The 24971-nt window shown below is 37.9% G+C and overlaps 1 protein-coding gene across 6 annotated transcripts in view; it reads right to left on the bottom strand.

Annotated features, from left to right (window-relative positions):
- The window catches only part of COP1 (COP1 E3 ubiquitin ligase), a 111397-nt gene extending 89087 nt beyond the window's left edge, over positions 1 to 22310 (bottom strand). Inside the window, exons 1-8 of one of the 6 annotated variants that reach the window (XM_087891133.1) lie at positions 22168 to 22310; positions 14925 to 14984; positions 14152 to 14249; positions 11948 to 12012; positions 10190 to 10309; positions 4065 to 4133; positions 3099 to 3158; positions 1784 to 1860 (exon numbers count right to left, since the gene is read on the bottom strand). In XM_087891133.1, the coding sequence (XP_087747259.1) occupies positions 1784 to 1860; positions 3099 to 3158; positions 4065 to 4133; positions 10190 to 10309; positions 11948 to 12012; positions 14152 to 14249; positions 14925 to 14968 (533 nt within the window). In that variant the 5' untranslated portion in view covers positions 14969 to 14984; positions 22168 to 22310. Of the gene's footprint in view, positions 1 to 1783; positions 1861 to 3098; positions 3159 to 4064; positions 4134 to 10189; positions 10310 to 11935; positions 12013 to 14151; positions 14250 to 14924; positions 14985 to 21669 lie in introns of all 6 variants that reach the window. The other 5 variants (XM_034409744.3, XM_087891134.1, XM_087891132.1 and 2 more) reach the window with 5 other exon arrangements.
- Positions 22311 to 24971: the final 2661 nt, after the last annotated feature.

Raw genomic sequence — 24971 nt, 5'->3', positions numbered from 1 at the left:
GCTAGCCAGCTCCTCCCTGGCTGGGAAATAAATAGTAGGGGTTTGGGAGTGGCCGGTTGACACAGGCAACCCATTACACACCCAGTCTCATTCCTCACTCTCAGCCCGTCTATTCTTATTATTTTTTTTTTTTTAATTTGATTTATATGCCGCCCTTCTCCGGAGACTCAGGGCGGCTTACAGTGCGTTAAGCAATTTATTTATTTAATTTCCAATTGGATTCAAAGGGAGTCTCTCTCACCTCAATGTCTCACGTTGCTTTCCTGTCATCTTCTTTCATTACTGCTGCCACAGCTTCCTAGCAACTTCTAAGGTCGCTTTCTCAGCAGTCCTGTTTGAGGAGCTTCTTCTGGTTCAGCCAGGGAGTTTGCGAACCCCCTAGGCTGGCCAGTCTGTGCTCCCCTTGTTTATCATCCCTTCAGGATGACTTAGGCCACTTAGGACCCCAGAACTGCAGAGATATCGACAGGTCTTCAAGAGATCTTAAAGAACCCGACTTGCTGCTGCGACATTGGCCACGCCTCCCCGACTAATTACGTTTTTGTTTATCCACATGAATAAAAGACTGTTCCTACCCTATTTGAAAAGGAGTTTGTTTTAATCGCAAGTAAGCAGCTTATCATTACTTGCTAAGGCTGGGTCAGAACACTGACACAGTATTATTAAAAGCCCTAATTTATTAGTGGTCCATTCATAACAATAATTAAGTTTTCCTGATCATGTTGTATAGTCCTACTAATTAAAACTAGTAAAATTGTTGCAGGAGAGGTGGACATATCTGCCACTTTTTTTTTCTATTTTATTTTTATATTTATAGGATCTCTAGAGAAATAAAGATGATTCTAGAATTGATGCTTTGTTTTATCACAAACAAAATTCCTTTTTTGTTATTTAAAATTTGAAAAAAATGGAATAGGGAGAAAAGGGAGAAAATAGTTTTTGCTTCCTAAAAACAATTTTTTTAAAAAACCCATCTGCTCTGTACTGCTCCAATTTGCCTTCTTCTAAGTCCCCTGTGATATTACCCCCTGAATATTTATTTATCCAAATATTTGGTATTTTTATTTATTGCTGTCTTAAAACATCATCTCCTTAAAGCAAATATTCCCCCTCTCCCACCTCTGGGACTGTTAAGAGTTGTAGACATTTTTCTATCCAATGTACTACATAGCCCTAGACAGTTACTTTGCTAACTATACAGGCTAGCTTAATTTATGAGGATACCTTTTAACTGAGATGATCTCTAATTTGTGAAGAAAACAAATTAAAGACATTAAAGTACTCAATCAAGCAAAATTTCCTGCTTTGTAGCTTTTGCATACAGAATAGCCTATGGTGAAACATCCCAGATTTTGTAGATTTAAAACATCTACGGTGTTATAGATTTATTACCTCTGTATTAAGAAATTTCTATCAATGTTTGCTTCTACATAAACTATGCTTTAAGACAAGTTAATATGGAGTACAACAAGGAGGGAAAGAGTGGGAAAAAGATGTAAAGTGGTTTTCACTTTTTCACTATTTTTTATGGATTCTGTACAAACTTCAAAAATGGTTTGAAAGATTACTTTAGACTTGGACTGAGTACAAGCATACCACTTTTAACCATTAAAGCAGATAATTTGACAGGGAGCCTCATAAATCATTAAAAGAACATGTAAAGCAAGAGAGTCTTTTTCAGGTTTGCATGCCTGTTTTAATAAAAAGCAGAGAGGTGCAGGCATTCATTTTTTAAATCATTTGAAAAACGTATGTACATCTAATTCAACTGAAATTTGGTTACCTGTGTGAAGGAGACGGCGCTTCAAACTGGGGCACAGTGCTGTCTTCACTGACTGGTGAATACAAGCCACTCATTTCCTGGAATAAATATAGAGCCACACCACAAATAAACAATTTGATATTTATATCCTTTCGTTAATTTTTAATTTTTATCAAAGTATTTATTACTTGCCATCAAGTCATTTTTACCCCTAGTGACCACACAGATAGATTTTCTTCATGATAAACTGGCCTTTCAAGTCTTCTAATGGTGCACCATTCACCACTATAATTTAACCCCTCCACCTGGCTATTCTTTTTCCTTCCACCCTTACCAGCTTTAAAGCTTTTTCCAGATGTCTCTGCATGATGTCTCTAAAATCAAAGCATTATACTCATTTTTTATTGCAGCTATTTTTTCCCAAAGGTGCTTTTTCAAGAGGTAACTGGACTTCGTTTTTCTTTGAAGATGTTACGCTTCTCATCCAAGAAGCTTCTTCAGCTCTGATAGGATGGTGGGGAATGGAAGGATTTATATTCCTTGCAGGCAGCTGGTCATTTGCATTCTTTTAGAGAGCCACTGAGGCCACTTAAGAGGTTTATCTGTGTCCTCAGGGTCACCTGAGTAGCGCAAATGGGTGTGGAGCCTTCTTTGGTGCAGGATGTTTTCTGCCAGATGTTTCTTCACTGTTGAACAGAGGCGCAGGTTGTTGGGGATAAGTCTGTGTTGTCTGTGACCCTGAGAACACAGATAAACCTCCAAGTGGACAGTTGGATTTGTTTAATGAGTTGATTCGCTTAATGACCGTGATTCATTTAATAGCAGTAATCAAATACGACATGACTTATTTAGCCAGTGTATCACTTAACAACAGACGTTCAAGTCCAAAGTGTGGTCATAAGTTTAGAACTATTCCTCAACACATGACCACAATTGGGACTGGAATTTCAGTTGCTAAGCAATGCAGTTTTAAGCCGGACTTGATTTTACAACCATTTATACTGCAGTAGTTAAGTGAATCATATGGTTGCTAAGTGAATCACATGGTTATTAAGTTTCTCCAATTGCTTTGCTTGCCGTAAGCCATCTGGAAAAGTTGCAAATTATAATGATGTGATCGCAAGATGCTGCCAGTCATAAATATGAGCCAGATGTCAATTGCAATTACTTGACTGTGGAGCTAAAGCTTTATAATTGACAGCATTATTTGTGGACGTATAGGAACTCATAAAACGTTAATTCTCCACCTTTATACTTGCCATCAAGCATGATGCAATAAGTTTGATAAACATTAAAATAAAAACGTGCTTGTTGCAATGATTGTGGAGAGCTTTACCTCTACTCGTTTAATATCATCTTCCAAAACACTCAGCTCCTTCTGGATTTGCTCTAACTGCTGTAGATTAAAAGAAAGATTTTAAAAATGTAAGTTATACTGGCAGGACTATCATAAATTACTTGTGACAGAAAAAGAGGCTGTGGGCCCAATAAATGGTAAAAAACAAAATGCACTAATATATTTTTAGGTATGCATTTTACCAATAGACTGATAGCAATATTGAAATGATGAAATATTATCAAAAATTATGTTCCTCACCCTCAGTTACAAGCATCCTCAATGTTAATAAATAAAAAATGCTTAACAGCCATTAAAAAAAACCACAAGTAATATGGCAGTCCTTCGGATTTGAAGAAGACATATTGTTGTTGCGGTTCATCTGTAAAACTTTGATTTGATTTGTAAGACTTATCCCTTCTCCAACATTAAATCAATTTTGACAATTATGGGGAAATTCTGTATATCCTTCAGTTAATTAATCATTATTTCATTATACTCCTCTTTTGTAAAGAGGAGCTTGAAATGAACACCAATTCAGAATGAAGTACTCAGAAATATCACCAAAATCTACAGGAACATATTTACTTGCAATAGGCCTTTGAAATTAAAAAACCTTCACCAGAGACACAGTAACAATTGGTATAAAGCTACACAAAGTTCAGGCCAGCTACAATTTATTTCAAGAATTTGTTATAACTTCCAACAAATAACTTTAGCAAACTTTTCTCCTCAAAGGTATGAAAAGTAAAGGAAAACAATCGTGCAATTCAATTCAAAAGAAGTAAAGTCAAAACCTCTCATAATTGGCATGGTCTAAAATTCTTCAGGTTTATGTGCTTGAAATAAACTGTAACAGATTGCCACTATCCACACTTCTTAAAAAATGATAAGCCAATTTGTATTATTTAAGAGAGTAATGGAAATATGTTCTTAATAATAATAAAGCAAAGTAGGTCATGTTACCTCTCTCTTATTTCTCCTGGCAACCTTGAGGAATTCCATCAAAATCTGCAGCTGGGCAGCATGGGACTCCTGTAACAATAAATTGTGACAAACAGGGGAAGATGTGGAAAAAGGAAATTGATAAGCAAAGAGGCATTTAAGACACTGGCATTCTATGTGCAATATTTAAGTATGGATATATACATATCTGAATCACAAACTGCTAACTGTAGTGACATTGAGAAAACAAACGGTTTATTCACAACTTAAGAGTCCACTTCAAATCAGTTTCAGACCCTGTATTATGAAAAAATCATGTTTGTGGAGAATCTGCTCTAAGGAATTCAAAACACTAGTGAAGAAGCTCACATTCCCCTAACTGATTCTTACCAATAGTAGAGGCAATAAGGAAAAACACCAAGCAAAACAGGAAATAATATTCTGTACTAGCCAAAAACTGTGTACACTATGTGCACAATGAGTAACTTGATCATATCATCCTTTTTATGCATATTTTCCACCTCCAAGCTCTATACACATGAAAACTTAGTAGATAAAAGCATACCGGGTGATGTGAATTTGTATAATGAGGGAGTGTGTGGCCTAAGGAGATCAACACAGGTATGGCGACTACCGGAACAGGGCTCAATACCCTATATCCATGATGGCGAACCTATAGCACGCGTGCCACAGCTGGCATGCGGAGCCATATCGGTGGGCACGTGAGTGTTGTCCAAGCTCAGCTCCGGTGAGAGCGGAAGTCGGGAAACGGAGGGCCTCTTTGGGGGTGGGGGGAAGACATTTTCGTCCTCCCCAGGCTCCTAGAAAGGCTCTGGACCTGGCGAGAGTGAAAAACATGTCTTCTGGGCCCACCAGAAGTCAGCAAATGGGCTGTTTCTGGCCTCCGGAGGGCCTCTTTGGGGGTGGGGGGAAGCCATTTTCACCCTCCCCAGGCTCCTAGAAAGGCTCTGGACCTGGGGAGAGTGAAAAACAGGCCTTCTGGGCCCACCAGAAGTCAGCAAATGGGCTGTTTCCGGCCTCCGGAGGGCCTCCAGGGGGTGGGGAAGCCATTTTCGCTCTCCCCAGGCTCCTAGAAAGGCTCTGGACCTGGGGAGAGTGAAAAATGGGCCTTCTGGGCCCACCAGAAGTCAGCAAATGGGCCATTTCCAGCCTCCGGAGGACATCCAGGGGGGTGGGGAAGGCCGTTTTTGCCCTCCCCAGGCCCCTAGAAAGACTCTGGAGCCTGAGGAGGGCGAAAAACGGGCCTACCGGGTCCACCATGCTATCGTGTGCCAAAAGTGGGGGGAGTGCGGGGGGTGTCACACATGCATGCATTGGGGGGGTCGGTCGCATTGAATTATGGGTGTGGGCACGTGCATGAATGACCCCCCCCGCTCCCCTCCACTTTTGGCATGTGACGGCAAAAAGGTTAGCCATCACTGCCCTATATCAAGGTGTGCATAATTATTAGGCAGCTTCTTTTCCTCAGGCAAAATGGGCGAAAAAGAGATTAAATGACTCTGAAAAGCCAAAAATTGTAAAAAAGTCTTTCAGAGGGATGCAGCACACTTGAAATTGCTAAAATATTGGGGTATGATTACAGAACCATCCAACATTTTGTTGCAAATAGTCAACAGGATCGCAAGAAACATGTTGAGAAAAAAAGACGCCCATTAACTGTCAAAGATTTGAGAAGAATCAAACATGAAGCTACCAGGAACCCATTATCCTCCAGTGCTGTCATGTTCCAGAACTGCAATCTACTTGGAGTGCCCAAAAGTACAAGATGTTCAGTGCTCAGAAACATGGCCAAGGTAAGGATGGCTGAAACCCAAGCACTTGTGAACCAAACACATAAATTGAAACTGTAAGACTGGGCCACAAAATATCTGAAGGCAGATGTGAAGTTTCCGAAAGATGCCCTAATTAATTCATGAGCCATGAGCCAAACTTCAAAAGAAATATAGTCATTTATTAGGAGCATCATTTCGGCAATATTCGGATGCAGTTAGAACTAAACCTACATAGATTTACGTTCCCCTATGACCCTGTCTTTCCCCTCCTCCCTGGCCATGTCATAAATCACATTCTCCAATTAACCACTTTGGCTGGCTGTGAAATCCAACACCTTTCTTCTGATTGTGGAAAGAAAGCATGTATGGAATGTAGCTTCAGTTAGGGAAATCAATCAGCTCTATCAGTTCTCCCTCCCTCCTGCTCATGGCAACCTGAAAGCTTGAAAGCCTCCTGCTCATGGCAACTTTGAAAAACATTTTTCAAAGGTTTTATGGACTGATGAGATGAGAGTGACTCTTGATGGACCAAATGGATGGGCCCATGGCTGGATCAGTAACTGGCACAGAGCTCCACTTTGACTCAGACACCAGCAAGGTGGAAGTGGGGTTTTGGTAAAGGTTGATGTTATTGAAGATGAACTAGTTGGACCTTTTCGAGTTAAAGATGACTCAAAATCAACTCCCAAACCTACTGCCAGTTTTTAGAAGACATTTTCTTCAAGCACTGGTACAGGAAAGCGTCTGCATCTTTCAAGACGACCATGATTTTTATGCAGGACAATGCTCCATCGCATGCATCGAAGTACTCCACTGTGTGGCTAGCCAGCAAAGGCCTTAAAGATGAAAGAATAATGACTTGGCCCCCTTCCACACCTGACCTAAACCCTATTGAGAACTTGTGGACCCTACTTAAATGGGAGATTTAGGGTGAAGGAAAACAGTACACCTCTCTGAATAGTGTCTGGAAGCTATGGTTGCTGCTGCTCAAAAAGTTTTTTCCCCAAGTTTTTAAATTTTATTTTACATATACACATCAATGCGTGGACAGTGTGGCACCTGGGTATCATACGTTTTGGTGCAAATAAGAATAACATTAATCATATTTGTTACGTCCTCAAACTTATATAATTCTGTTAATACACATATTTGTATTAAATTATAGTCCATCATTATTTAATTATTCAATGTTTCAATATATTATTCTAATGCCAATCACAATATTGTTAAGACTTACATGAGAATTCCATTATTCAATTCCTAATCTTCCCTCTAATTATTGCTTTTATCTGATTATATAAAAATGTGTATATTAATAATCCCCCCTTATTTCTATCTCCATTCTAATTTTTAATCATGCCACCATTATATTTAAAAAAAGACATTTCCTTTTTACCCTTTATCTCTTATCCAGCTTAATAGCTTATTTCTTTTTCACTTTCATTTTAATAAAAAATAATATCATATTCATTACATTCATCAAACTAATGTAGTTCTAATATTAATACACATATTTATATTAAGTTTTGCTTTTCCATTATTTAATTATTCAGTTTCAGTATATTATTCCAATGCCAATATTTAAACATACATATAACACCATTTAATCTCTAATTTTCCTGCTTTGTTATTGCTTATATTTTATTATATAAAAGTGTATATGTTTCCCCATTTTCTTATTTCTCTCTATTCTAGCTTTTAGTCATGCCACCCTTATATTAAAAGACATTTCCTTTCTAAACATCATCTCTTGCCCACATTAATATTTTAATTCTTATTCATTTTCTGACTTGCATCCCATATTCCTCTTAAATCTTTGTTTCTGCCTATATTCACATCATGACTATTCAAGCTGAATATTCCTCCCATCTCTACCCTCTTCCAGTGTCTAGTTTTCAGAGTAACTACCCATACCCGTCTCCTTTTCAAAAATATCTTCCTGCACCTCCAAGTCTCTTTTTAAAACTCTTAAAGTATTTTCCCTTGTTTTGTTTCATCAGTCGTTGTTTTTATTGTTTTCTCCTTATCTTCTTTTATTTGTAGGTTCATCTGTTTTGTTTTTTCCTCCGTTCTCTGTTGGCTCCTACCTTTCCTGGGTGACTTGATCTTTACTCATTGTCCCTTGTATTATATTGTCCAGCTTTCCCTCTATGCGATACACTATTTCCTTAATCTCCTTGTGGTTTCTTATTCTAATGTCCTTTATGCTTTGATACATTAACACTTCCAAAGATCCATCCATTTTCCCCTGGAGAGTCTCATCTTATTAATCCTGCTCTTACCAGTAGTCCAGGAACTGTGTATTCAAACCTAAAATTAATCCTTCAATCCCCTTTAAATAGTCCAGGGGGTTGTTCAAAGTCTCTTTAAATCCTCTTTATAAATTCAATCATGTATCATAACATTCAGGGGTCATTTAATTAGACATTCCTTGTTCTCACATTTAAATCTCCAATAAAGTAGATGTTTATAACTCAATAAATATCTTCACAATCCTCCAGATAAGTATTGTTTATTCCTATCCAAAGTCTTGCCAGGCTTGTAAATATATGTTGTATTTCCTTTCATCAGCAAGTGGCGCTCTCAGCTTAAATTTCAATGTTACTGCGAGACGAACCAGTTCCAATCCAATTTGATTTTAATTCAATTTATAAAAGCAGTTAACTTTTGAAGTAAATAGTTCCAGCATTTTAAAATGCCTTCCCAAAACAACGCCTTCCCAATTTCAGAATCCAATTTCCTGTATTTTTAAAAAGTTTTTTTGTTTTCTTCCCTTGATCTTTTCTTTCCAATCTAGTAATTTTCTCAAAATGCTCACTCGCTGCTTAACAAATAGCTCTGAGTAAATAGTTCTGGATTTTTCCTTTTGGGGTTAGATTTTGAGTAAAAAGGAATCCTCTCACCCAGTTCCAGACACTGTTCACTAATTCCACTCCAGCACCAGTCTTAGCTGTTTCTCGGTTGTCCCGGCTTCATGGCAGCCATCTTTGGGCTGCCTCTTCTCCTCATCGTGGCTGAGAGGGAAAAGAAAACCCCGGGCCAGGCAGGAGAGATGCGGCTCTCCACGACCTCACAGGGCACCCCTCTTTGCTTCGCCACCCCTACAGGGCAGCTTTGGCTCCTTTCGGAGCCCACCAACGGGAAGAATTCAGCCCAGGAGAGCGAAGACCAACTCTCCGTGACTGATCCCGCCGCAACATCAACCGGAAGTCACTGCACAAAAAGTTGATCGTCAACAAATGAAGAAACTGATGGACTCCATGAATGAAAAGCTTATGACTGTTATTGAAAAGAAGGGTGACTATATTGGTCACTGGATTTTTTTAAAAAAAATGTCAGAAATGTTTATTTGTAGATTTTGAGTTGTTTGTTCTTTTAACAGATGCAAATAAATGAATGAGATGGGCAAATTTTTATTTTTTCATTTAGTTGCATAATAATTCTGCACACTAATAGTTACCCAATAATTGTGCACACATTGATATTCTCCTAAGAAAGCCAAAACCTCACTTTTACTTTCCTAAATATTCAAATTTGAGGTTTATTAACATTTTGGATTGACCGAGACCACTGTAGTTGTTCAATAATAAAATTAATCCTCCAAAATACAACTTGTCTAATAAATGTGCACCCAATGTATTTTGAGAAAATACCATTCATTACAAAATGTTGCAATGAAACTTATGGCATAATATTTTTTTTCTCCTATGGAACAAAAAGGGAAACACAAGCCATATACAGACAAGTACAAATCATTTGGATATTGTCAAGGAATCCATTCCAGGAGTTGCTAAAGTACAACACGCCATAACGCAGACAGCATAGGAAAGCTAGGAATGCACTCAGCAATTTTTGGAGATCTATAGATAAAGGAGCCCTTCTGCTCAAGATGTTGATAATACAATATATGCTTGAAATTACTTGTTCAAATATTTTTATCATCATCTGAAACCTAGCGAAATAATGATTTGCTACACGTCTAAAATATCTTATGAAAGCCAACAGATTATGCCTTCATTTAAAACTGAATAATGAAGTGGATGTTAACTTTTCTCAGCCATGTAATAATCTTGCATGATGAACTAGAGAACACCCTGCCACTTTAAAAGATCTCACATAAAGCCATCAAAATCTCATAATGTGGTTTTTTTTTTTAAGTAAAGCATTTTATTCTGATGATGGTAGGACTATCCACTGGGTAGTCAAAGACCATTTTAGGGCCTTTAGGCACTATGTTACTGATCTGTACATTGGTACATCAACCAAACTCTGGCAAAAAGGGTAATAAGTTTCATTAAAATAAATATATTGTTTTATAATATATATCTACTAAGAGATTAGAAAAAAGCTTACTGCCTCCAGTTGTTTCTTCTTCTGCACCAGAAGTTCCAACATTAAGTTAACATTGGCCAAATCAAGATTGTCTTGGTCTGTTCCCAGCAAATCTTGAAATATTTGCCACCTGTGCCCATTCTAAAGAGAAAAAAAGGCAAACAAATAATCAAGACATGTTTCAGAGCCTTAAGTCAATATAGCTTAGATATTTCATAATAACATAAAGCAATCACAGTAATCCAATGGAAGCATACCATTCTGAGAAAAATTGTAAGGAAAGGATAAACTTACTTCAGGCTACTTTTTTCTTTTTCATTATTTGCAAAAGCAATGTCCAGTCTCGAGGTGAGTCAGGACATGCATTACTGCAGTTGTGTGGAATCCCACACTTTGCTGTAGAAATGAGCCCTGAATAATATACTGTGTTTTCCCGAAAATAAGACCCTGTCTTATATTTTTTTGAATCCTGAAATAAGCGCTTGGCCTTATTGCCATGCGCTCAAAAGCCCGATTGGGTTTATTATCAGGGGATGTCTTATTTTGGGGAAAACAGGATAATCGCAAACTTATCCCACCTCCTTCCTTCACTCCCATGTCCTCAAAATATTTTTTGGAACACTTAATTTTTATTAGAGCTTCAATTATCCAATTCAGATCCAGAGAGGATTCCAAAGTCATGCACATCTGACAGATTCTCTCATGTCTCCAGTTTCACTTGCCATCCATACAAAATACTATGCTTAAACTCCCAGGTGCAAATAGATTGATGAATGAGCATGAACATGCTGAAGAAGAGGGGAAAGCCCAGCAGCATGTTCAGAATATTCCATAGGTTATTTTGGTAACTTACTTGGGTAATTAGATATGTAGTGGAAATTGTGATATTTCAAATGAAATGTTAATATATCTATCTATCTGTTTCAACATGTAGGAAACAAAACAATGTGGCCGCTTGTTCCAAAGAAAAGTTTAACAAAAACTGTATATATGTTTACTTTAATATGAAAGTGAAACCTTTTAGCCAAACTATTTCAATTTCTTGTGTAAATACAATGTTAACAGTCCAAATACAGTAATGTTAGCATTAGTCCATAGCTATACAATTATATTTAGCATCTGTTTATGATTATCACCTGAATTTCAACAAAAATTGTTCACATATTTACATTTGTTCAATAATAGTTCAATAATATACTCGATGTGCTATGATCTCATGATAGATTTATTCAGTATGGCCCCAAATTGCTGGCTTTTTGTAAGTCCTCTGTCCCAAGGCCTGGGGGTCCAAGTGTGTGCAGACCCATTTTATGGTTAAATTAGTTATTATAATGTGATTTATTCTTGGTTCCTACATATTTTTTTAATATTATTAATCACTAATACTTATTAGTCGCTTGGTGAGATAGATGGCCAAATTAAGTAAATATACAAATAAATGTTTCTTGGAAGAACCTTAGAATCTATCAGAATGGCATAAGCATACCACAATCACCTAAGTTCTCAAAAGAAAGATTTTTTTTTATTTTTTAAAAAATTATTTTTATCCACCCCGATCTACATATTCACAAATATATCAAAATCATTATTATGTTAAAGAGTAAAGTTAGATTGTATAATGAAAATCCCAAATAACACTTTGCTTACACAGATTGAGCTGTCTGCTAAAAAAACAGACATTCTCAAATGCTTAGAACATAGGAATACATGCACTCCATCCCTTAACCCCCAAAATAAGCAAATGAAAGAAAGAAGATTGGGACATACGGTGCTACTCACTGAATGGTCCAATTTGAATCTCTTTTCCTCAAATCTTTGCTTCTGTTTAAGGATGAGCTCATTCACTACAGGGCAAAAAAGATCTAAGTAGTACATTTTAAGATAAGAGATGAAAGACAAACTGTCTTAGAAATAAATGCATACTAAGAAGATCAAAGGAGTAAACTTCAACACTGCACTTTTATTAATTCAGTAAGAGCAACAAATATTATTACTCACTTGCCAATTAGAATAAAAAGATTTCCATTTTTTTCTGGAAAATGTATACTGTACATACAATATTTTTAATTTATACAGCAGTATTGATGAACACAGTCACTCATTTTATTTTAGTAAACTATAAAGTACATCAAAATAAGATGCATCTTCACCATTCTGTAACTGGTTCATCAAATGTGACCATTAAATGCATTCAGATTTGTGGGTGTCCAGCTTCCTCTAACATAATAATGACCTAAACATCATAGTTGTAGCGCACTTAAATAAAAATATTTGGTGAAAATAAATCATGCCATTATTATCACACCTTTGGATTACTGCAAGCATTCTACATGGGCTTCACTTAATCACAATCCAAAGCTACCATTGGTAAAGAATGTGACATCCATTATGCAAATATAACTCTTGTTCTTTATTCACTACACTGGTTGTCAGTAGGTTTTCAAAGTGCTGCTTTTAACTAAGTGGTTTGATTCCAGGGAGTCATCCCCCCACCCCAGGCAGAATCTGCTCAATACTGACAGGGAGAGGATACTGAGAATCTCATCCCTACAAATATTCAAAGGGACATGGGCCTAAGACGGCCTTCTTCCTTGATGGCCTCCATCATATTTGGTACTCCTATTATTAGCTTTCAAGAAGGCCACTGAAGCAATCTTGTTTTAATAAGCACTTGAAGGCTGTTTAATAATTTGGTAGCATGCATATTCTAGAATTTGGATTTTGTTTTAGTAACTGTGATTTCATGCTTTTTGATATTACTTTTTGCAAACTAACAGGAGTCATTTTTAGCTGGGTAATATAAAATACAATCAATAGCTAAAATTTAACAGGATTTATCCCTAATGATCTAGACATTTAGAAATGTGTTGTTGTAAATACAGCACTTAAGTACAAATATGAGTAAATAAAGGAGATTGAAGCTCATCTAATATGTAAGAATATTAAAAGCTATATTTTATTGTACACAACAGTCTACTTACAACAGATGTTAACTCGTTTATATTTTAACAACTTCAGTTGTTCAATGTGACTTATACGTTATGTTACTAATTAATTTTATGAAACTAAGCATTTGAAAATGAATCACATTTCATGGAATATGTCCCAATCCACATTACCTAGATTAAAATATACATCATAAGCACAATTTTCCCCCATCATATACAGAAGGTCCTTAAAATTGCTCTTTTAATAAGTCTATAACTTTATTGTTAAATGTACAAAATGGACTTATTCGCACGAGATACAACCAAATTACATAATTGCACTTTTTCGTACCCTCCATATTAATTTCATGTACGTCTCTCTCCAATTCACACAAAATCAAAAGGAAGAATGGACTCTTAATTCAGTTTTATTTTTTCCTACTTCCAATTTATCATTACATAAAACATAAATAATTGTTTAAAATAAATTATTGATCAGCAAACTGAGGGCTTGCAAAATTACTCGCAAACAGCCCAATATTAGAAAAGACTATTATCAAACCACTATATAAATGCCACTATTACTAAGAAAAGAAAAAGGGTTATAAATCCATCTTGGCAGGAAAATTGAGTCAGAGGCACTATGACTTAATAAGATTTTATGGCGAGTATACAATTTGTTTAGCATAAGGCCTATTTTGAGCTTCACCTTCACCTTCCTCTCTTCACATCTCACAATCAAATATGAATCAACTAAGAATTATTACATTATTTGGTTACTAATAGTTTTCAATTTGTTGCTTTCACAATCATGGTCTACCATAGATTCTCTCTCAACTTCATCTCTTATTGTTTTGCAAAGCTAGAATGATTTTTCTATCACTGAATACCTGATATTCAGATATTACGTGTCCAGGAATGTAGTCTATGTTGTACAAAATCAACAGAAGCATGTGAAACATAATATAGAAATAAACACCCAGCAATAAAAGTTCAGTTATTGAGAAAGTTACCAAGACATGATTGAAGCCTGTATTACTGAACATTAAAACTTACCTAAAAAGTTGGGATATAGATGATCAATGTTATCCACAACATAATTACATTTGGGACACCTGTTGTTATCTTCCAGGCTTTGATGAATACATTTGTAACTGTTCAAGAAAAGTAACAGAACAGTGAAAAATACTGCAGAAATTTATTAAGATATGCTTTTGAATAAGATACATTGCATTATGTTTGTTAGTTGAGGAATTGGAGCTGTGGTATCAGGTGATTGGGTACTAAAGATAGATCAAATCAATGAAGCATCTTCAAGTTCTGGGCAATTTTTTTTTTTTTTTTTTTTTGTAACTAATGTTATCTTGTTGCAAAAAGCAACAAAGTATTGGATGTTAATAGACAGTTTTAAAATACAATTGCTTGCAACACAGATTTATCATCTTCAAAGATATTTCATAACATACAAAAGTGGAGAAAGAATTGTATGCATCCAAAGTTTCGATGAGACACATCACTCCAAAAAAATAAGCTTTTAAGAGTAAGAATTTTGAAAACCATTGATGGCTTTGAAGAATTCAGTCACTTATAAGAATCTGATGCATGTGTCCTGTCTTGCTTCATCCACCAAATTTTTTTCATATATTTTAATAGTTATTTGTTTAAAGCTATGTCAGTGCTACCATTCAGAAATAGAAAATGTTTTATGTTATCCCAGGTTATCTCCAATGAAGATATTGAGTTAGAAAGATGCATAATAACTTTAGTTCAAACATTTTCATTTTATAACTAAATCTCTCTTACTAAACAGTTTTAACAAGCAACCTTACCAGAAACTGTGTCCACATTTTGTCATGTAAGCTTCTTCAATCATATCAAAGCAGATGGGACTTGAAAGGGAAAGAAAAGCACATAAATTATCAATGGAATCTTTTAAACAAACACATCACCAGCATTGAGAAGCCTCTGTTAATCTCTTATTAATAGAAAGCCCAGAAACCAAATCTTAATCATTTATATGACTTAAAATCTAAAGAAAAATCTAGAAAAATAGGCTGAGACATAAAAGATGTGCTACAAAAGACACTCAAATATACATCCAAGTTACTTCTTTATGTATATATATCTAGAAAAAGTAATTGATAGAAGTTATCTCAGGTACTACACTTAAAATTTAAATAGGAAAATGGTTAAAAATGAGGAAATAGATGCTTTTTTAAAGTAATTATTTAATTTTAATATTAAATCACTAAAATTATGGCAGAAAACATATCCAAGCAAGATACGTCTTTTGCATAACAATGAACTATATAAAGAATATACTAAAAACAACCCAATTTTCCAGGTCAGTGTCAAGAACTAGTTGAAATCTTTGATGAGGGAATTCATTCTGAAAAATCAGGAAAAACTCTAAAGCACTCATTTATATATGTGTTCCTCTTAAAAAATTTAAGATTACGCTTTTCCTTTCATAACTATCAACATTTTAAAATCTGAAAAGGGAGTAGCAGTTTTTTCCTAAGTGCACAAATTGTTAAAAAATTACAGTTAAAAACCTGAATTCTCAAAAGGTTCATTTTAATTTCTTCACACATTCCAGAAATACTCCAGATGGTATTTCTAGTCAAAGCCATATTCAACAAAAACAGAATCTAATATTAACAGCATGGACCACTTTCTCCTGTAGTATAGAAACAGCAAAAACACCCACCCAAAGAAATCTAAACACATATTTCTTTAAAATTTTTGCCAAACATCTTAGTTTGCTTACAATTTCAACAACTTAAACATGTGTTTTTAAATATCCAGAAACACTTTCAGCCGGTCTTCTGTGATCAAGGATCAACACTAAACTCTCAATTTAAACCTCTCTCTCCCTCTCTCTCTCTCTCTCTCTCTCTCTCTCTCTCTCTGTGTGTGTGTGTGTGTGTGTGTGTGTGTGTGTGTGTGTGTGTGTCTGAGTGTCTGTGTGTAGAGGAAAGCTGTACCTGTGGATTTTACTCCACTAGTAATAACAGACTTTGGGGGGAACGGGTGCATAAATCTGAATGTCTGTTAAATCTCAATTGAAAACACTTGGGTTAAGTGATATTATTTGAATAATGGTGCAAATCATAAAAATTGAATTGTTAATTTACTACTTAGATAAAAAGTGTATATAATAGATCTATTTTAGATCTTTAAACTATATAAAATACATTAGTGTGAAACATAATATATTCCATATAAAATACATTAACTGTATTACATCATAATGTTCTTTAATAACAAGTATAAACATACTGGAGCAACTTTTCTAATCCCGATCTTGTGCCTTTTTATTTGATCTTTGCTTAGATCTAAGATTTTATTTGTCTTCTGGATCTTGCTTTTGATATTTGCTTTCTGTCTTGATTTCTAAATAAGAATTTATCTATACTTGACTGCAAGTGCTCTGACTTTACTATGAATACTCTACTTTTTCATGTTTCTAAATTAATTTTAAAGAAAAAAGTAAGAAAAAAATGTGAAGGAATTTAAGTCCAAATCGCACTAGCCAGATAGAAATCCAGAAATACTTGCAGATACAAAATCAACAGAAGACTTTGATCTGGAATGTTTCTTCAACATATATTTTAAAATATTGTATTAACATTTGATAGTTACTTCGCTACCTCAGTCTGCCAACAAAAAAGGGATTGGAAAATAGTAAAGTCTCAAATTCACCAATTCACCTTACAGTGTTTGAGAAGGTAGTAGTTTTATAATTCCAGACATATCTGAATCATACTGATCATTTGAATCCATCTAAATTGGGCTTTTGGATAAGATATGAGATCAAGACTATTATGGTCACCTTTATGGCTGACCTCCAACAGAAATGCCTCTACTGGTTATTCTGAATCTCTTAGAAGAGATTCAGTACTTTTGACAAGGCATTCGCATGGATTATGATATTTTTGCAATGTTTTGCCAGATGGTATTCAGCTAGGGATTGCAGTTCAATAAATAAAATATTTGTTTATGCTGTAATACTGAGTTCCATCTTGTCCCTGTGACATTTAATACCTGCATGAAACTACTGGTGATAAGAAACCTAGAAGTATGGAGTAAGATTCCAGCAATATATTTAAAATACATTGCTGTCCTTTGTCATCTAGTTCCAAATAACTAAGTCATTCTTTTAACTGTTGCTTACATTTGCATTTGCCCCAAAGTCTACACCCCTTTTTAAAGATCTAAAGTAGTTTAACTTCACATAAGGTCATGGAACTACCAGCTCACTATGCACTTAAGCAGGCTTTAAAGTTAACAGATTGACTTCTTTAAGACATCTTTATCTCAAAGACCCAATGCTCACAAGTAATAGAAATAATAGAGAAATAATACCTCTGTATTAATTTCCAACTATAAAACATGTTCCTTCAGTAATTGGATTTAACCTCTATTTTTCCCTGTCTTTCTTTCTTTCTTTTATTATTTTATTTTATTTATTATTTTATTTTATTTATTATTTTATTTATTATTTTATTTTATTTTATTTTATTTTATTTTATTTTTTTATTTTTTATACCGCCCTTCTCCAGCAGGATTCAGGGCGGTGAACAGCCAAGCATACATTTTGTAAGCATAGCATACAAAATTTAAAACAATTTAAAAAGATATTAAATAATTTCGGGCCATAATTTAAAAACACCCAAATAAAATCAATTACAAATTAAAACCGAAAGATGGGATCAGGCCAGCCCGGCTAGATGAAATAAGTGAGTTTTAAGGGCCCGACGAAAAGTCCGGAGGTCCAGGATCATGCGTATCTCTATGGGTAGGTCGTTCCAGAATGCGGGTGCCACCACAGAAAAGGCTCTCCCCCTGGGGGTCGCCGGCTGATGTTGTCTGGCCGACGGCATCCTGAGGAGCCCCTCTCTGTGCGAGCGTACTGGCCGGTGGGAGGCTATTGGTGGCAGAAGGCGGTCTCGTAGATACCCAGGCTCTAAGCCATGGAGCACTTTAAAGATAGTCACCAACACCTTGAAGCATACCTGGAAGACCACCGGAAGCCAGTGCAGCTCGTGCAGGAGGGGTGTCACATGGGAGCGCCCCATTGCTCCCATAATCCCCAGCGCAGCCGCATTCTGGACCAGTTGGAGCCTCCGGGTGCACTTCAAGGGGAGCCCCATGTAGAGAGCATTGCAGTAGTCCAGGCGGGAAGTGACGAGTGCTTGAGTGACGGTGTGTAAGGAGTCCCAATCCAGAAAGGGATGCAACTGGCATATCAGGCGAACCTGATAAAAAGCCCCCCCTGGCCACAGCCGTCATATGCTCTTCTAAAGACAGCCGTGAATCCAGGAGGACACCCAAGTTGCAAGCCCTCTCCGTGGGGGCCAATGACTCGCCCCCAATAACCAGCGATGGCACCAGCTGGCTATATTGGGACGCCGGAAGCCACAGCCACTCGGTCTTGGAAGGGTTGAGTCGGAGCCTGTTTCTCCCCATCCAGACTCGCACGGCCTCCAGGCACCGGGACATCGTTCAAGGGCAACATTGGGATGCCCTGGGGTGGAGATGTACAGCTCAGTGTCATCAGCATACTGATGGAACTCCACCCCAAAGCCACGGATGATCTCACCTAGTGGCTTCACATAAATGTTGAACAGGAGGCGCGAGAGGACCGACCCGTGGCACCCCACAAACAAGGCGCCTCGGGGTTGACCGCTGCCCCCCTGCCAACAGATGAGGAATTTTCCTTTTCAAGTTTTCTGACGTGATGAACATTACCACATGTTGCATAGTACATTCCTTACATGTACCTTTTGAATCTCCTATAATTTAGCTTTACTGGATGGTAGTATACTGCAATACTATATTTTAGACTTATGAGAGAAAAGTTTCTACTTCTTCATACTGTACTAAATTTATAAAGTATGTGTTTTTTTCAGTTATTTTTTCTAATTTGACAATATACAAGTATAACCTAAAGAACAAATATTGGTTTTTTTAAATATTTAAGGTTTATATTGAACATTGTCTTAAAGCAATGTATAAAAATACTTATTTCAGAAATATAAATTTAAACATCTTTTAATTATATTTTAAAAGTCATGCATTTCAGATTGGTAGACATATAAATCTAAAAAATAAGAAACTTCATATTTATTTTACAGAGAGGGAAGAAGACCGGTAGCTAGCAACTGTACTTGTACAACGAACCTATCAACCCTTTGAGGTGGACCAGATCATGAAAAAGTCTCTATAGGACAACTAGAACTAGACTTTATTGAGACAGGCTGTAATAACAGAATCTTGTAAGCCTGTGCTTCTCCTGCTAACCTTTTTATACCCTAGTACTGAATCAATCTCTTCTCAATAGTATCTCCCTTCCCAGAACTTAAATCTTCTGGTTCTCTTTGTTTAGTTTATGAACATTTGCTTTAAGGTTGATTTCACTGAAATTATATATATGTGTGTGTGTGTGTAGGTCTTTGGTTATTCAGGTTTTCTCCCATGTAAAATTGGAAGTACTTTGGTGACGTTTCGTCGAAGTCTGTCATTAATACACCGAACACATAAAATAACAAGTCTTTTTAAGAAATAAACTTTTTTTCTGCAAAACAAGTTATATTTCTTTTAAAGTTCTTTGCTAAGGTCAGCAAGCATGTGAAAGTGGGGATCATCTTTCTAGATCTGAAGGATTCACTTCTTCTTACTAGATTCTGAAGAATTCACATACCAAAGACCCTTGAGCAAAATTAACCATCTCAGAAGTGCAGAGATTCTCTTATGTTTATCTGTCTGAATATCACTGGAGGATGACAGCCATGATAGCCTGAAACTACAGTTTCCAAAGCTTATGTCTTTAAAAATGTGTTAGTTGGAAAAGGTGCTGACAGATTCTTTCTGATAGTCTGAAGAACAGAAAACCATATGTGAGCAACAGGGTCTTTGAAAACCCACATTCTTAACATGTTAAAGGCAAGAAATAAGGCAGCCAATAATTTCGATGACAAAAATTGTTTAGAACAATAAGCAAAGTGTTCCAGAATACAGAATAACAGAGTTGGAAGGGTCTTCTAGTCCAGTCCCCTACTCAAGCAGGAGACCCTATACCATTCCAGACAAATGGCTATCCAATCTCTTCTTAAAAACCTCCAGTGATGCAGCATCACAACTTCTGGAAGCAAGCTGGTCAACTGATTAATAGTAGATCCAAATTAGAGCAACAGAAACTAAGATGAAATGCAAGTAAGGATAAAGACTTTCATACTAGAACAAAACATCTTAAATCTTCTACAATGGATAGTGTCTGATCTGGTGATGGCTAATCAGAAAAAAGATATTAGATTTGTGGTAGATGACTTGATGCAGATGACAGTACAGCTACTATGTAAATGTTTTCTTTTGTACATTATTGCAACATAAACCTATAATAAATTTTGTAACATCATAATTCCATGATTCAACATTAATATTGTTGACAGCTTTGGTTACACAACTTCCAAAATACAATGTCGAAATAGATCCAGAAAGGGCCAACTTAGTTTAGACCTAGGTGGAGCTACTATGCGAGGAAGAAAATAAATGGGCAAAAAAACAGGCTCAGTACATGGTATAGATACACAGAATGATGCATGTTGAAGAGAAATTGAATAATCCCCAGAAGGCAGTAAGCATGTTTGCTGATCAGGCGCTTGGGCACCTAAATTAAAATGTCTATTCTCTGAACTAAAAGATTTCTTAAAAATAATGTACCAAATTTATATTGCCCAACTTACAGATACTGTTTTAGAAGAAAAGACAGAAGTTTGAGGCACATTCCTTGCACAAGCATCTTCTGTAAGAAATGGGGATCAAAATCTTTTTTTGTCTGGAGTAGTTAAAGAAGTCCTATTGACTGGTTCTGCTGGAATAGTGCTCCAAGGTAAACACACTGAATTAATTGGTGAAGCCCTATGAACCCACAACATGATTCTATGCCGATTTCAGAAAAGAGAAGGGAAAATTGAAATGCCCCAAAACACATTTTTTCTTCCTGTCACTCAGTAATCAAAACAGAATCCTGCTGCCAACACAGATATTTCAATCCTGGTTGATCTGTAATAATCTGATTTCAGGCAAAATGCAGGGCAGCTGAAACCTCACCATCTACTCTTCTGACCCGGAACCTGCAGAATGACTGCAGTAGTAAGGCCCCCTTAGCTCCACAGAACTTATTCTTAAATCATAGGTGTGCACGTGTGTGAGAGAAAATCACAAGCTACCAAATGCACAGCTTAAATCTTACATCAGCCGTGAGTTCGCCGAGTGCCCATTCCCTCCTCTCTTCCACTGCGGTCGCAGTTCCCAGGCACCTAGATGAGCTAACGCTCCTCCTAGCATGCCAGCAACAGCCCTGAGCTATAAGGCACAACCGTGGGGCGGCATTATCAACCAGGGGGAGTGTTGCACTTGGAAGAGCAACGTTGAGAGATGCCTAGATCTACACCAACGATTTCGCCAGCCTAACCCTAACCCCACGACGACGCCCCCCCCACACACACAGCCCTGTCCCCAAACACACGGGAGTAGCAGCACCTTCCCCATCCGCCCAGCGCCACTCACCAGACGAAATCGTTGCTTTTGTCCTCGTAGGAATTCAGAAGGCCGTTGCAAAGCGGAGTCAGAAGCGGCCTCTTCCTGGTGCCGCTGCTGGCTGCGCCACTGCCGCTCCCGACTCGGGTCCCCGCCAGGCGAGAAAGGCCCCCGCTGCAGGAGGATCCGGACACGGCGGCCGCCACCAACACGGGTCGCGAGGGGACCGCTGAGGAGCCCGACGCCATCGCGGTGCCTGTCGCCATCGTGGTGCCCAAGCAGGCCGAAGTGGTGACCGAGGAGGTCGAGGAGGAGCCGGGAGGGCCCGCAGCACCCGGCCCGGCCGGAGGGTGCTGCGGCGATGGCCTGCTTCCGGACATTGCCGAGGCCTGTCTGGGCCAACTACGGCGGCGAAGACGGGCCTTTCCTCCTCGCGAATCAATGCATCGCTCCCACCTCCCGCAACACTAACCAACTGCGGGCAGAGAGGAACAATAAAGCGTCTACGGAGAAAATAAAAACTCTCACCGTCGTCCCGCCTCAGGAAGCCAGTACGTCGCATCTGATTGGTTTCCGGACTCACGCTGGCTCTCCACCTCCCATCCGAAAGCAAAAGGGGCGGGGAAATGCCTCCCGCTTGTCGAACTTTACCGACGCACATTCTGCACTCCGGAGGCGGGGCTAATAACGACGCATGCGCCGCTGAAGAACCTCCTCGCTCCCTCTATGGGGCTGCGCGAGGAATGGTGGTGTGTCGGGCGCTTGTGAGACGAACTGTCAGACCGGTTGAATCGGTGCTCTTGGGGGGTTCGCCTTCCTTGCACGACAACGACTTGCGAGGAAGGACGAGCTCTCATCAGCAAACTCCTCCATTTCCAAAGTTTGCGTGGCCTTCGGACACCTAGACGCCTAGAATTTCCAGTTATCCGTTGGGGTTGGCCTTTGTGCTGTGGTCGCGTTCAACTAAAATGCCTTTTGGGACTTCTAAACAAGTTGGCCTTTTCCCTTTGAAGATCAGTTAGATTTTTGCACATCCATTGGCAGAGTATTTGTCTCAACAAGAGACCGTTATTATCAAATTGGGCAGGTTTTACAGTTTCAGTGTGCAAGAGCCCTTGACACGATATTGTCTGCTAGTTATATGTTCGCCCTTTCTTGCAACAGCTGAAACCTTTGGTTGTAGCATTGCATTTGAGAACTGCCATTGAGGACTTGTATACTGCCCAAGTCAAAAAGGGCTGTGAAAATATTTACAGACTGCTTGCATCCTGGACATAAATTGTTTCAACTCCTACCCTCAAAATGACACTGTAGAGCACTGCACACCAGAACAACTAGACACAAGAACAGTTTTCCCCCCCCATGCCATCACTCTGCTAAACAGATAATTCCCTCAACACTGTCAAACTAGTTACTAAGTCTGCATTACTGTTAATCTTCTCATCGTTCCTCTCACCCATCTCCTCCCATTTATGACTGTATGACTGTAACCTTGTTGCTGGTATCCTTAAGATTTATATTGACTTTCCTTATGACTATCATTAAGTGTTGTATCTTATGATTCTTGATGAATGTATCTTTTATGTACACCGAGAGCGTATGCACCAAGACAAATTCCTTGTGTGTCCAATCACACTTGGCCAATAAAGAATTCTATTCTATTCTATTCTATTCTCTATTCTTCCTCAACTGGGAGTGAGACATCTTTGCCTTCAGAGTCATCAGCTTCTTACAGCCAGATACCTTTGGAATAATTCAGAGGCTCTGCGCGTGAATAATGAAGGTTTTTTTAGCGCTCGTATGAAAGGTATGTATATGTGCCTCTAAACTCAAATATAAAATTTGCAGGCCCTCCTGGTGGAGAATAACAGACCGACAAACTTTTCAGAAGGAAGGGTTCTCACGGTGTCAAAACTTGTTCAGTCTGTTGCATTGCTTCCTGAGGAGAAAGTCCATTTTTGGTCATTCTATGTCAAGTGGTCTGGGGGCTCCCCGCTCGACCATCATAGATTTCAATGAAATTTGGTGTGAACATGCACATACGTCCCCAAGGAACATTGATAAAGTGCTATGTGTGCCGATGCAATACTTGCGGAGATATACTCATTTGACCCCATACCCTAGTCTTCTACAGTATGATTCTGAAGTTCCAGCAACTTTGAGACCTAATATCTCCAGTAACATGTACAAAACCCGTCAACTTTACACTCAATTTGTGAACTATTGGAAAGCAGTAGGAGAATGAAATTTTATATTCAAAAACCTTGGGTTGCTAAATTATTATGCACAAGGTTTCATGATTCTCATACCTTTCCTTCGAGAGATACAAAAAGCCAAACTTTAACCTTTTTTTGAGCCGCAGTAATTTTAGGCCAACTTTGCTCCAAATTATCTAGATGGAGATCGCTCATGAGAATGTTTTTATTATTTTGTTTAATAGAGCACAAAAAGTTGTATAAGATGGCCAAGTTTTGTTTCAACAGAATATTGCCAGAGATATTATGTCTCAAAGTTGCTGGAACCTCAGAGTCATACTGTAGAAGGCTGCAGTATGGGGTCACCCAAATGAGTATATCTCCACAAGTATTGCATCAGCACACATAACCCTTTACCAATGTTCATTGGGGACTTGTGTGCATATTCACACCAAATTTCATCAAAATCCTTGATAATCAAGCAGGGCAGTTTTCTGAAATCAAACTACTTGACATGGAATGACCTTTTTGCCTTATTTAGTACCACCACATCTGCACAGTCCCTGCCAACAGCCACATTGTGGGGGAATTTCCCTGGAGGATGTAACTCAGACCACATTGCAGGTAAGAAAGTGCTTTCTGAATGCAGCAAGGTCCCAGGAGTTTCCAACTGCCTTCAATCATCATCTTCTGTTCTGCTCAAACTGTTACAATCAAAGAGATTTATTCCCCTTTCCTTTCCCAGTCAGCTGACACAGACTGAATGCAAATTCCACATTTATTGAGATCAGCTTGACTTTGTTGACGGACAGCAGATCACACAGAAGTGACACCTTTTTATTTAAGAGACTGAGGTGGATACCCATTTTATAGGCAACATCTCTGGGAGGGTCAATGTATAACAATCTTCCTCCTCCTCTCCTCCTCCTCCATATATATAAAAAAGGATCTATGTATGTATATATATATATCATCCAGCATAACTCTGGAACAGCTTGAGCAATTTCAACCATACTTGGTACACAGATGATTTACTGTGGAAAAAAATACTGTGGAGGTAAGACACCCCTAACACCCCTTGGGGGGGGGTCTGTCTCTCTATGTGTGTTCTAGCATAACTCTGGAACACCTGGGCTG

The sequence above is a fragment of the Pantherophis guttatus genome, chromosome 3, assembly GCF_059756535.1.
Source record: "Pantherophis guttatus breed Tessera chromosome 3, ASM5975653v1, whole genome shotgun sequence".
NCBI lineage: Eukaryota > Metazoa > Chordata > Lepidosauria > Squamata > Colubridae > Pantherophis > Pantherophis guttatus.
Note: the sequence above shows the minus strand (reverse complement) of the source record. Positions and strands in the feature narration are given on the sequence as shown.